A 15,337-nucleotide genomic window follows, 5' to 3' on the forward strand; every position below is an offset into this window, starting at 1 on the left:
AAATATTTTCTAACTTGAATATTGGATTCCAAAATAAGTATATTAATTTACTCTTTTTGCAAAAATTAAGTTTGAACTCTCTTTCTATAAAAAATTTCAATATTTTATCTTAAAAGGCAATAGTTACTCTGCTCATTAGTCATCCTCAATTTTCTTCTTCATTCTTTGTTTATCTTTGATTTTCTCATTATAAGTTTAATTCGTCAATTATTATCACGAAATTAGGACAATCACGATAGATTTACGTTTCTCGATTGTGATTTGGATTTTCTTTCTTAGATTCTTTTAATTTAAAAACCAAACAACTCTATGATAACTATGAAGTTAGCAATGATTATAAAAATAATTTTTCGTTTTGACTTGCTCAATTCAATTTGGACTTTACAGATCTCTTATTACATTCATAGAATCTGAGCTACTCTACCTTTTTAATTTTTTGTTTATTTTTTTATGTTTTTATTTTATTTAATATTTTAGGTTACATTTTTAGGTTGGAATTTTATGGATTAAAGACTGCATTCATGGCTGATAGAGTTAAATATAACTACAAATATTTGTATAATTTTATTTTGTATTTATGATTTTTTTGCAAATCCAAATTAATAATTTAAATTTAGCAGAATTTGATTATGATTTTTGAACTTAAATAAATCATTTTTTAAGAAATAAAAGGTAAATTGGGTAAAAGTTGAATAATTCCAAAAGAATAGGTATTTGTAAATTGTGAAAGTTGTAACTAAATCAACCTATTTTACCAATTTGAGTTCAGCTGAAGTTAAAAACTAACTCAAATTAGAATATAAAGTTCAAATTTTTATACAATTATAAATAGAAGAAAACAAGAATTTATTTAATCTTTTTATATTATTTTATTTCAACATAATGTAAGTTATTTATCCAAATTTGACTTTAGATATGAAATTTTTTTTGGAATATTGAAATTTTTTTTGTAGAAAGAGAATTCAAACTTAATTTTTGCAAAGCAGATAAATTAATATACCTATTTTGGAATCAAATATTCAAGTAAGAAAATATTTATATATATTTTTTAACACCATAAATTTTTTGCACTTAAACATTATTTGGCTTATTAATAAGTATATATATCATCTATTCAAATCTTGTATTTTTCAAATATTTTTTCAATTTAGTCATTAAATACCTCAATTTTGTTCAATTTTGTTCATGTACTATATATTTATTGTTCAATTTAGTCTCTATAATGTGACGTAGATTTTTTTTTTTTAGAAAATTTTTTCCTCGATTGGCCACGTAGCGTCGACACGTCAGCATGTCAATGCTACGTCAATATTGCCACGCCATCATATTAGTGTCATGTGACACTGCCACGTCATCACATTGGTGTTACGTGGCACTACCACATCATTATGTCGGTGCCATGTCAGCAAAAAGTGTCATGTCAATGCTGATGTCATCACCTTTAATAGTAAAATTAGATTCGTTAAAGGGAATGACTAAATTGGAGTAATTTTCAAAATTAAGAGACTAAATTGCTTTGATTTTGAGTGTAAGGTCTAAATTAGACAAAATACGTGATTAAGGGACTTTGTAGGTATTTTTACCAAATTATTTTCATTAATACTTCGTATGAGAAAAAAATTGAGTATAGAAGATAGGAAAGATTACTATTTTCTATCTTCATCACAAAAATAAATTTAACTTGAAAAGATTAAGAAAAAAATTAAAAAATACGAGTTAAGTGTAGCATGTTTACAAAATAGTTTATCATCCTTTTGATTTTAGCCGTTAATCTTAACTTACAAAGGTGTAATGATATAATAATATAATTTTCATACTATTTCTTTTCATAATTAACTTTACCAAGCAAGGGATGGAAAGTATTATTTTTTTATTTATTATTTTATCTTATTACAAATGCCTAATATTTACCCATTGTGATAATCTTACCTTTAATAGGTCTCCTTTGGCAACTAAGTAATGAGGTCTGGTTGATATAAAAGGGGATTTCTCATCATTGCTAAAATCTTTATAAACATTATTTTCCTTTCAAATTCAAGTAATATCAGTCACAATTCATTCCACATGCAAAATTAATAAATGAAAAAAAATTAAAATCATTAATTTTTATAAAGCATTATTATTGGGTAGAATAAAGGAGTTTTTTTTTTTTTTGTGTTTAAAGTTTTGAGAGAATAGATTTTCTATAATCTACCTACATGTATGAAAAATGAAAAATGTTTGAGATTAGGTAGGAAGTTCTTTTATTATATTTATGATCCCATTTAGAGTGCTTGCAAAAGGACATTAACATGTACATGTTGTTATTATTCATGGTTAGGTTAATTATTCAATCTCTTGAGTTCGGTCCAAATTCAAATTGGGTTATAGCATAGATTTTTAGGCTTAAGTCCAATTCGATTGAATTAGTTTATTAATACCTAATATATTTTATTTAATATTAATTTTAAATTATACTTCAAAATATTATTATAAAATATTATATAATAATAATAATAATAATATAATACTTAAATTAGTAAACTAAGCTTGACTTTTTAAAAATGAAGCTCGATAAACCCAACCATGAATATATCTAGTTATAATTGTAATCATTTTAAAAATTAAAAAGGTGTTATAAATATTTTTGTGAATATTCATTTATGTTATATATATATAGATTTGGATGCAAATTAGATTGGATTAAGATAAGGATTTAATCCATTCATCTGATCCCTTAGTATTATCTTTATCTTATAAATTCTATTTAGATAAGGAGTTATTAACCTATAAATAGCCCCTCTTACTTCATTTGTAAATGCTCAAATAAATAAGATTTTCTTACTCTCTTTAAATACTTTGTCTCCCTCAAATACTTTCTCTATAGTTGTTCTTTCAAGTTATATTTTTTAACACATTATCAGCATGATTTCGTAAGCTCTCAAGTTTTTATATTGTTTTATTTTCATCATCTTCAAACTTCAAAAGAATTTCAATGGCTTGATATTATTTTGTTTTCATTATCTTCAAGCTTTAAATGAATTTCAATGGTTAGTCTTTGATTTCTGGTTTTAGCAAGTTAGGTAAGCGACTTGATCTTTATATCTCTTTGATGTTTTCATTTCCTGGAAATCAACCTTAATGTGAATTTGCTGTTACGTTGTATATATTATACTTTGTCCCTTGATTGAAAAATATTATACTTTGAGTAATTTGAAAATCCGTTTTGTTTTGGATTTCATGTCTTTTTATGACGGAGCAAAATAACGAGCTACTAATGAAATATCATGAATCCGTCCATTCTTTGTAATGAATGCGACATCATTTAATAATAATGGTCGTGGATATGGAAGAGATCACACATTTACCCCACCAGAAATGAGACTTTACTCATCAAAAGTGAATGAATAACTTTACCCATCAGAAATAGACGAATAACTTTTACCCCACCAAAAGGGGATGCATAACTTTTATCCCATTAGAAGTGGATGCATATTTTTAATGAATACTTTTAATCCATCAAGAGTAGGTGAATAGAGAAGGGATATAAGGAAAAGACATAAATGTACAGAATTAAAAAATATAGAAAATATCTTGTCATCAATGTGACATAAATGACCATTGGTCATGCACCTGTTGTACATTTTGAATTTTATCAAGCATCACTGAAAGCTAACCGTGGTCAGATTGATATAACACATCAAGTAGTTGTTGATTTTCTTATTCACTCTAAAAAAGGAATTGGCATATGATTAGTAATGGAAATGTTTATTGTTGATTTTTTTGTCCACCTTAAAAGAGGAATTGATTATTTGATTGATAATAGAAATATCTAAAAATGAATATTCTTAATTATTTGTTGGTATATTTTAGTATAACTCTATTATAAATATGCTTTTATATATTCTCATTATATTTATATGATATGTTTTTATTATGTATTTTAATTCTATATTTAATGTTCTTTTATGTTAACTTGTAATGTATATATCTTTTTTTATTGAAGAAAAATATGGATATTCATTTGGTTGGATCCGAGATCAATGATGCAAATATATGTTTAGAAGACAGTGTTACAGCGTACATTATATTTCAAGACAAGAAATATTTTTTTTTACTTGACAATGGAAGAAATCAATGTCAATATAATATTTAGTAGTACAAGATTCATTGAAGGCTTTGGGAGAGCTAATATTTTACTATCCAGATGAACAAAGTTCATAATAGAGGATGCATTATTTCTACTAATTAGTCTCAAAAAAATATATTAAGTTTTAAATATATTTGTTTGAATAGATATCATATTAAGACAATGAATGAAAGAGACACTTAATATCTCTATATTACATCTATTATCTCGAGTGGGAAGTTTATGTTGGAAAAATTAGCCACTTTATTTTCTGAAATGTACTACATAAATATTAGAATGGTTGAAACTCATATTATAGTAAATCAGAAGTTATTAATGATAAAAACTCATGCAATCAAGACAATTTGTCTTGACAATACTGGTAAATTTACATCTCAAGTTTTTAATAAATATTATATATTAATTGGAATAACTGTTGAACAACTTATTGCTTATGTTCATTTACAAAACGATCTAGTAAAATCATTTATTAAATACTTCTAACTAAATGTAAGGCCATTACTTATAAAATTTACACTTTTTAATTTCTACTTAAAGGCATGTCATTTTGCATAAAGCAGCATTCGTATGCATCAACCTGGCGAGTTATCAAAAATTCTCTCTTATACAATTGGTATATAGTAAGGAACCAAATACTTCCCATTTAAGAACTTTTAGATGTGTGGTATATGTTCCAATTGGTCCACCACAACGAAAAAAAGATAAGTCTTCAAAAGAGGTTAGGAATATATGTTGTATATGAATGTCCATTTGTAATTAAATATTTAGAACTATTAACAGTATATTTATTCACGATAAGGTTTGTCGATTGTCATTTTGATGAAACAGTTTTTCCAACATTAAGGGGAGAAAATAAGTAGTTGAAATTTTTTTTTGAAATGTATTATCAATATCTAGTTTTAATCCTTATACAAATTAATGTGAATTTGAAGTTCAAAAAAAATTTATTTGTTAAATATAGCAAATCAATTGCCAGATGTATTTACTAACCTAAAGAAAATAACTAAGTCCATTTGTTTTGAAGTAAAATATTTTTCGAAAAACGTTTTCGGGACTTATACTTGTTTGGAGGACGAAAAATTGATTCCAGATGTAAAACATTTTTTGAAGAACAACAAAAACACTTTTATACCAAGTCTAAAAGTATAAGTTTGATGAATATTAATATTTAACTTAAAATATTAAAAAATTAATATTTAACTTTAAAAATTTAATTTAAAATATTAATATTTAAATTATACAACACTATTAAAATTAAAAAAATATTTTTTAATAAAATAATTCAATGCAATTAAAGTTTTTATTTATAAATTGAATAAATTTTACTAATAATTATAATAAAAATATTTCAATGGTCAATTGATTAATACACATTTATAATAGGTTTTAATCTTACTAATAATTATAATAAAAAATATTTTAATAATCATCATTTAATAAATACATATTTATAAGTATAGGTTATGTATATATTACACAATTGATGAATATTTATAATTTTATAGTCATGATAAAAAAGTGATGAGATGGAATTTTTTTTTAAATTAGAGTTTATTTTCATTATGGATATGTAGTTAAATGCTTTGGGAAATATCATTATTGATTTTATCCATTTTCATTTCCATTCTTAATTTTGATCCCAAATTAATGAAAATCAAATATCAATATTATTTTGTAATCAAGTCCTATTTATTGTTTGAGCACCTAAATAACTCCACCATGGAGGAAAATTTTTTCTATAGGATGATCCATCAAATAGAAAATATTTTCGACAGTTTATTCAAACAATAGAAAATATTAAATTTTCCTATAAAATATTTTACACAGAAAAATTTTTCCTTAGCAAGTCATTTTCCGGTTACCAAACAAATCATAAATCTCATATACTAGTTGTAAAAGCTTCTATTAGAATTGATGTTCCTATAGGACAAGGCACTCCAAAAACATGAAAAACCAATTGGTTTCAAAGATAAAATCTCGAAAAAAAGATAGTAAATATTCAAGATGGTTTGAAAGAGGAAATAGAGAATCTATAAGAGACCCTTGACATAATTACTAAAATTTTAGAAGAAATTCAGGTACTTAAAATTAGTGAAATGAAGGTATCTCAATAAATTACGTCATAATAAGAAGGAAATGGAACTGTAATGAAATACATGTCAATGATATTTTTGTATATAATGTATTGCTCAATATTATGAAAGAAAATGAGGATTTTGAACTCACATATATTGAAGAATGTAGAAATAAAAATAATTGACCAATATGGAAAAACGCAATCAAGGTGGAATTGAATTCACTTGCAAAAAGTGAAGTTTTTAGACTTGTAGTCCATATACCAAATTGTATGAAACTAGTAGGATATAAATGCACACTTATATAAAAACGAAATGAGAAAAATGAGATTAAGAGATATAAAGTATGTCTTGTAGCACAAGATTTTACGCAAATATCTAATATTGATTATAAAAAGGCATATTCTTTTGTGGTGGATGTAATTATAATTTTATATTAACTAGTTTGACAATATACGAGAATATTGAAATGCATCTAATAAATGTAGTTACAACCTATTTATACGACTCATTTGACATCGATATTTATATGAAAATTCTTGAAAGATTTCAATTGCTTGAAGCACGTACACAATTCTCGAAAAATTTATTTGATCAAATTAAATAAATATGTATATTGATTAAAGCAATTTAGACGCATGTAGTACAATCGTCTTACTGAATATTTGTTAAAAGAAAGTTACAAAAATGATCCTAGATACCCTTGTGTTTTTATAAAAAGATTTAGATATGAATTTGTCATAATTACTGATAATTTGAATATTATTGGAAATTTATAAAGAGTTACCAACAGCTGTGGATTACTTAAGAATTTGAAATGAAAGACGTTGAAAAAATAAAGTTTTGTTTGGATTTTCAGATTGAATACGTGACAAATGAAATTTTTGTCCAGTAATCAAATTATATAGTAAAAGTGCTAAAATGATTTTTTATGAAAAAAATGCATCCATTGAGTTCACCAATGGTTATAAGGTCATTAGAAGTAAAAAATACCCTTTTCGATCTTGTGAGGATGATAAAAAGCTTCTTTATCTTGAAATACCAGATCTTATTATAAGCGAAGTACTAATGTATCTTGCTAGTAATACACAACTTAATATATCATTTGCTGTAAATATTAGCAAGATGTAGTTTTTCTCTAACTTAAAGACATTAGAATGAAATTAAATATGTACTTTGATATTTTCGAGGAACAATAAACATGGATTTATACTACTCAAATGTATTAAAATTAAATTTAATTGGTTATGCAGGTGCAAAATATTTATCTGATCTACACAAAGCTTGATCCTAGACAGGTTGCTTATTCACATGTGAAGGTAGTACTATTTCATAATATTTTATAAAATAAACTATATGTGCTGCTTCTTCTAACCTTATAGAAATTTTGACAATTCGTGAAGGAAGTCATGAATGTGCCTAGTTAAGATATATAACTTAATATATTTGAGAAACGTGTGACTTGTCAATCAAGAAGGAAATACTAACAACGTTATATGAAGATAATACTACTTGCATAGCCCAATTAAAGGAAGGATACATTAAAGGCGATAGAATAAAATATATTTCGTCAAAATTTTTTTTCACTTATGATCTCTAAGAGAAAAGTGATATAATGTTCAACAAATCTATTCAAGTGAAAATTTAGTAAATTTATTCAGAAAAGTCCTTCTTATTGTAACATTCCAAAAGTTGGTACAAAATATTGTAATGCATCATTTTAATGATCTCAATTATGTAGTCATTAAGGGTAGTAAAATACGAACTGTGCTCTTTTGCTTTATCAAGGTTTTTCTCACTAGATTTTTTCCATTGGGTTTTTCTTGATAATATTTTTAATGAGGTAGTATTTTAAAAGCGTATTCTTGAAAAGAATTATGTAATTTTTTTCCTTCACTTAGATTTTTTTTCTCATGAGGCTTTTTCTTAGTAAGATTTTAACGAAGGATATTTTTAATACAATAGATATTTAAGAGGGAGTGCTATGAATATTTTTATGAATATTCATTTATATTATGTATATATGGATTTGAATGTAGATTAGATTGGATTAAGATTATGATTTAATTAATCCATTTAATCCCTTAGCATTATCTTTATCTTGTAAATTTTATCTAGATAAAATGTTATTCGCTTATAAATAGGCCTCCTCATTTTATTTTTAAATACACATTTGAATAAGATTTTTTTACTTTCTCTAAATACTTTTTATCCCTTTAAGTACTTTCTCTATAGTTGTTTTTTCAAGTTATATTTCATAGCAGAAGGCATAATATTTACAAAAAAATTCTTGAACTATTTAAAAATTTTCAAATGAGTACTTATTTTTTTATTACATTCAAGTAAGTCCTTATATTTTTATTACATTCAAGTAAGTCCTTATATTTTTATTTTGGATTAAATAAGTTTTTATGATTAATGGTTGATCAATTATCATTAATTAAAATGACACTTGTCATTTTTATATCACATGATACTGACATGTCATAATAGATGTTGATATGATCACATGATAATTTAATTTTTGATGTTAATGTCATGTGGATATAAAAAACAATAGATGTCATTTTGATTAATAATATTTAATCAATTATTAGTTATAAAAGTTTATTCGATGTAAAATAAAAATATAAGAATGTGACTGTACACAACAGAAGAATAAAAACTTATTTGAATTTTCTTGAATAATTCAAACACTTTTTACAATATTATACCAATTAAAAATTAAACCAAAGTAGCAATTTTAAAATTAAAGACCAAAATTAATATTATTAATAATTGGGGACTAATACCACATTCCTCCAACATTACGGACAAAATGAGATTTGGAAAATCTAATTTGAAAAAGACAAAAGTTTCGAGTCCGTTTAAAGGAAATATAAAGAACCCGGGGACCAATTGATAAATTCCATAATTTCCCAGCCTAAAACCCTAGCCCCATCTGCTGTATAAAAACTAAAGCTTTAAGCATTGTTCATCTTCTCCGTCATTTTGAAGTCCACTCTCCTTAACGCTCTAACCCTCTCATCTTCTGCCAACTTCGAACCATGGTAAGCAAATTCATTAGATTCTTCGATCGGATATTTTCACATATATATATTTTGAAATTTCTTTGATTCTTTTTGGCTTGCGCTCGAATTATATTCGAAACTATTTGCAGAAGCTTTAGATTTTTTTGATGCATTTGACTTACGTTGAAAAATCTGTTTGGTTACCGAGTAAACGCGGGAAAAGGATGTGAGAAAGATGGTGTTTTTGTGTCTGTTTTAGGTTATTCCTATTAGTTTGGTAACTCGGATAAAAGTAGGGAAAAAGTGAGGAATCTCGTGTAGATTTGAATATGAATAGTGTCTCCTTTATTTTATTAATCGACCAAAATCTTGATTCCAGCGCAATTGCTTAGGAAACAGAAGAAAGTTAAAATGGAATGTAAATCCATTGATACTAGAGCAGTTTGGTAGGTTGCTGTTTCTTTATTATATATCCTTATGGATTGTTTACTTATTGAATTCTTCTGGTTTAACTGTGAGCTGCATCTGAATTTTGCCTGTTCCTTTTTTGCTCACTTACTGACATCTTGTAAATATCCTCGCTATCCTATCATATGGCATCATATATATCTAATATTATGGGCAAATTGTAGTCAGTACCGTGATGCATTTATATATACTGTGGTTACCAATGGCATTTTCCTTTGTTTGGGTCCACTTTGTAGATGTAATTCTGTTCATGCTAACTAAACTCTTCTTTTCGTGATTGTATAGTCGAGGAGAAAGGTTAGAGAGCCAAAGGAAGATAATCTGAACCTTGGACCTGCTGTACGAGAAGGAGAGCATGTTTTTGGTGTTGCCCACATATTTGCTTCATTTAATGACACTTTCATTGTAAGTTATATGATCCTTTATTCTGAAGAGAGGAATTGTTTTAATTGATAATATGTATTACATGCTATTTCACTATATATTGAAGTCATGCATTTTGATTAGTTTCTTTTCCTTTGGTATTTTGACAATTGCAGCATGTGACTGATTTGTCTGGAAGAGAAACTATGGTTCGTATTACAGGTAAGCACATTATCAGAATTGTAGGTCTAAGCATATCATTTGGTAGTAAGTTGCCAGTTTTTCTTTTTTTGTTGGGAGGAGGGAGGGTTAATTTGAAATACCTATAAATTACAACTTAGCAAAGTAAAAACTGTGGAGATAAGATGCTCCAGAGATCATATTGGCTGATAAATAGTAATGGATTATAATTATTGCGGGAAGAAGAATTCCTAATTCTGTCTCTTATCATGCCAGCTGCTCAAGTCTTAGTGTATGTTGCCACTGGTTTCTTTCTTGCTTTGTACAGTGATTTTATGGTTAAGATAAATGTTCTCTCTCTCACCTATTTCCCAATGTGCCTTCCTGGTCTGAAATTAATTTGTTTTACGATGCTTGGGTCCAGGGGCAGAGCTAGCTAATTCTTGTTGGGGGGGCCAAATACAGAAGAATAAGAGTTAAAAATTTTAAAAACTAATATGCTAAATTTAATCAACAATCAAAATAGTGATAATAGAAATACGAAACTATAATGTGTAGAATATAAATAGTTAAATACGATATATAAGATTAATAATTTCTTCTTACTTAATCAAGATTGTTTAAATACTATATGTTCAAGGTAATTTCATTTCAACTAAATATAAAACGTAAAGCACATAAAAAAAATACTCAAGTTAATTTCCTCTTACATAATCAGGATTAATAAAAAAAATGATATATTGATGAAATTTTAAGTAACAATGTAATACTATAATTTATATCTGAGAACTATATAATAATTTATTAATTTTAAATATTAAAATCATAGAAAATAAATTCTACGAACAGATAAAAAAGAACATGGTAAGTAGAAGACAGATACCACACGACATAACAAAAAAGAAAAAAAAAGAATATGGTTCATGGTTTATAGAAATTTGAGAAAGAAAATTTATAGAAACTTAGAACATGTGAGCAAATAGAATAAGATTGAAAAAAATAAACAAATATAAATAAAAATAATATTATAAATTGAAAAAAAAACAAAAAAAACTTTAAAATTGAGTGAGATATATGAAATCATTTTATTATTCTTTATTTGTATTAATTATTAAATAAAAAATTATGTTGAGAGGATCATTAAGAGAATATATAAAAAATTTTAAAAATTTTATATGTTATGAAAAAAGTTTTAAAAACATTGGGAGGCCATGGCCCTCCCATCACTTAAGGAGGCTCCGCCCTCAGTTGGGTCCTCACAAAACCTTCCTATATATGAGATAAACTATTTTTGGTGGCACTTGGACTGGCTTAAGAATAGTTTGGTGATAGTGGGCATGTGGAAGATCCTAACTAGATTTAGTGGGTATGATATCAAGTATGATTATTTTTATATGAACATGTGTCTCTTTGTCATGGGGAAAAGGAGAGGGAAGGTAAGGGTGTCAAGTTTTATATCAATGAATCACCATCATAGCCATTTAATTACATTCTTGACACTCCATATTGTTGAAGCTTTCTCTTAAGATTGAATTTGAAATTCTTGAATAAATTCAGGAGGTATGAAGGTGAAAGCTGACAGGGACGAATCTTCACCTTATGCGGCTATGCTTGCAGCACAGGATGTTTCCCAGAGATGCAAGGTCATATGCTACTCTTTATCTGATAAGAAAAACCTGAATTTGTCACCTTCGTATTATAGTATTAGTGATATTAGATTGTTACCCAATAGATAATCTCCAAATGTATGTTGGTGTTGACAAATTGCATTTTTAATACTGAACAGGAACTTGGAATCACTGCCCTTCACATCAAGTTACGTGCTACAGGAGGGAACAAAACCAAGACCCCTGGTCCAGGTGCTCAGTCTGCTCTCAGGGCTCTCGCTCGCTCTGGAATGAAAATTGGTCGTATTGGTAAGCCATTTTTTTAACAAATAGTATTTAAAAGTATTTAAAGATGCTGAGAAATAATCTTCTTTGGCATATTAGTGTCGAAGTCTTATGTCGGCTCTTCTATTTTTCCAGAGGATGTGACTCCTATTCCCACCGACAGCACCCGTAGAAAGGGTGGTAGAAGAGGAAGAAGGCTGTAAACTAGCACCTTCTATTATAGCAACCTATCCTTCAGTTTTGGTGGTAGTGCTTCTGTTTACTTGGTAATGGTTGTTCATTGTGACTCTTTTTTGTAGTTTTAACCGACTTGGTAGCCCTGGGATTTATATTTGAGTAGTACAAATGAATGGCTCTAAATCTATCCTGGCATTTTTTTATGTTCCAATTACTTTTTAGTATGAATCTCCTGTTATAAGGAGAGATGCTTTATGAAAGGAGTATTATCGTTGATTATCAATCGTGGATGCTTTAGCATTGTGGTACAAACCCTGGCATGGCAATTTATCAACTGAGGTTGCAACCCCACTGTGATGTCAGTTATTACCAAGTATACTGTTCTTTGTTCTGCATTGCTTCAGATTTCCAAATTAAGCTGCGCATAGGATTCTTAATTCTTTCTTTTAAAGTGGTCCTTTTGAATGTGGATAGCGATATCTCTACTTGGGGAGAAAACGTCAATCTATTTCTATTGAGGCTAATGCCTTAATCCTTCATTGTTGATGGTAAGAAGGGTTGAGATTCCCTCGAAATGCTTTTAGTTTCGATAATAAACGCTCTGCACTTTTAGTCATGGCTGGCTCGGTCATAAGCATTAGCCATTGCGACCTTCAGGCCCGCTGAAGATGGGCTTGTAGGGTTCAAGTCTTTTTCCAAACTGAAGGTTAACTCAAATCAAGTGCTCTGTCTTAACCCTTGCTATTTGTCTCAGTTGCATCAATCTCCTCTCTATTTCATTTTCTTGTGTAAGTTAATCCAATTTGTGCTCTTCTATTTTCTCTCTTGTCACGCAACAGCAAAATTTTTATAAGTTAATATCTTAAATTATAAAAATTTATTCATTAATTGAGATATTATTTAATTGATAAATTAATAATTTATTAATTTCTATGTTAATTAATACAAAATTAATTTATGGATGTATTTTTTATTTTTTTCAAGATATTGAACTTAACACATATATTGTGTGTTGTAATTATATGAATATTACCTAATTATCGAATTACAAATTATCATTATTCTATGTATTTATCTAATCAAAATAAGTTAATGAATGTAATTAGTCTTATTAAATAGAAGTCATGAATCTATTTATTTATTCAACAAACTAAAATTACATTTTATATATACTTAATTAATATACTTCATGAACATTCAGTTAAGTAAAAACATCATTAAAAGAACATACAATATTATAATGATAAAACTAAACATAATGATTTTTTGAGATGTAAAGAAATCAATAATAACGGATGAAATGCGTGAAGTATTATGTGAGTACAATATAAAAAATTCAAATTACACTAAAAAACAATTGTAACCGTGGATGTCAGAAAAATTTAACTTGGAAGTGAGCTAAGCAACAATATCAAATACAATCAAGATGCACTCAAAGCAATAATCACATCATATAATTTTCTCTTGTAATACAAGAACACTATATTAAGCTTTTTACTGCATTAAGAAAAGTTAGAGACGAGATCTAATGAGACATCAATTTTAAGAAAAAATAAATAATATTGGAATCATATTTTACAAAGGCTTTTTAATTAAGTCATGTATATATATAATTTTGATGTATAAGGAGATTATTAATTTATATATCAAGTAGGACATATGTGTTTTTTTTTAAATGTATTATCTTATAAATTTAATGAATTATTAATTTACCACATTAATTACAAATTGAGACAAATTAAAAATATTATTTAATCAAAATTATTAATTTATCAAATATTAATTTATGGTCTATTTAATTAAGAAGTATAGGTTTTTTTTTTTCTAGTTCAACACAAGAAAGGCAGGGAGAGAGAAACCATGAAACAATCCATCGTATAATTAATTATAGCTACGAATGTCAAATTGTAGATACCTACCCTCTGATGAAGAGGGGATGGTTACTCAACACATAATCACAACAAATATTTGAGAACATAGCAACTATCTCACTTGGATGCAAGACCAGACTTGAGAGCTTGAATAGTAGCAACGTCGGTTTTGAAGGATTGAGCCAAGATGCCATCCTCAATGTTGGTGGCAAAAAGAGTTTTAGGAAGTGATACTGTGCCTGCATTTGCACTTCCAAAAGCAGAAACCGCTGCAGCTGGATTCTTTGCATCAGAATTGTACTGAAAGTGCACAAGTCCCTTAGGGAACACAAACATGTCACCCACTTACAGAGTTTGAGTAAAAAGCTTGTTGGTTGTGTCCACAAAACCAACTTGAAGGGAACCGGCCGTGAGGAAAAGGAGCTCAGCCGAACGAGGGTGAGTGCGAGGAGGGTTTATAGAACCAGTTGGGAATTGGAGAACAGCATAAGAAACACTTTGCCCGTTGAGAGCAGGGAATTCCACCGCGCTTGCTTTCGTGACTGTAAAATTTGTGGGACTATCAACTAGGTCTCGGTTCCCTGTGAATGTGAAGAAGTTTCCATCAATATCTTTCACGTCCGGGGGGACTAGAAAGTCCGAAGTGATGTCTGCGTCTCCGGCTAATGCCATTTGGGCAATTGCAAATGAAGAAAACAGAACAAAAGGGACTTTCAGGGTGGAAACTCTTTAGGCCATGGTTGAAACTCTGATGTACAGACGTGAAAAGTCTGGCGTATCACTACTTACTGCAACACGGGATGTGCTGGATGAGGTGTTTTGAACTTTGAAGGGCTGTGCTATTTATAGAGTTATGTTTATGCGATTGCTTGCCACTTGCTGCAAGCCGTTTTGATGGCGCCTATAGGTGAAGATCACCAAGTACTTTGTATTTGTGGTTGTTTGGATTGTCCTTTAGCTGGTGATCAACGACATTAAAAATATTAAAGCAATATGCACATATTCATGAAGACCCTGTCAACCGGCTAGTTGCCGCATTCTGCTAATTTTTGTTATGCCCATGGTAGATAATAACATCGGTGGCATATAGCTAGAAATTTCCTGGGCAGTCTACAACAAACAAGCCAACCGGTTTTTACATTTTAGGTACCTCATCTTGTTGTTCTTGAAC

General features: G+C 28.1%; 1 protein-coding gene and 2 pseudogenes across 1 annotated transcript; 2 read left to right on the top strand and 1 right to left on the bottom strand.

The window, feature by feature from the left end:
* Positions 1–321: 321 nt before the first annotated feature.
* On the top strand, positions 322–419 carry LOC148761026 (small nucleolar RNA snoR8a; annotated as a pseudogene).
* Positions 420–9,127: 8,708 nt separating this feature from the next.
* Positions 9,128–12,578, top strand: LOC18590289 (small ribosomal subunit protein uS11z-like). The gene is made up of 6 exons (XM_007015716.3): positions 9,128–9,254; positions 9,969–10,088; positions 10,223–10,268; positions 11,784–11,869; positions 12,013–12,142; positions 12,254–12,578. Exons 1-6 carry the CDS (start codon positions 9,252–9,254, stop codon positions 12,319–12,321), a joined length of 453 nt encoding a protein of 150 aa, XP_007015778.1. The 5' UTR covers positions 9,128–9,251; the 3' UTR covers positions 12,322–12,578.
* A 1,705-nt stretch (positions 12,579–14,283) lies between these two features.
* LOC18590290 (germin-like protein 9-3) lies at positions 14,284–14,904 on the bottom strand (annotated as a pseudogene).
* Between the last annotated feature and the right edge of the window lie 433 nt (positions 14,905–15,337).

This window comes from Theobroma cacao, chromosome 9, assembly GCF_053813885.1.
Source record: "Theobroma cacao isolate CCN51 chromosome 9, ASM5381388v1, whole genome shotgun sequence".
In the NCBI taxonomy this organism is placed as follows: domain Eukaryota; kingdom Viridiplantae; phylum Streptophyta; class Magnoliopsida; order Malvales; family Malvaceae; genus Theobroma; species Theobroma cacao.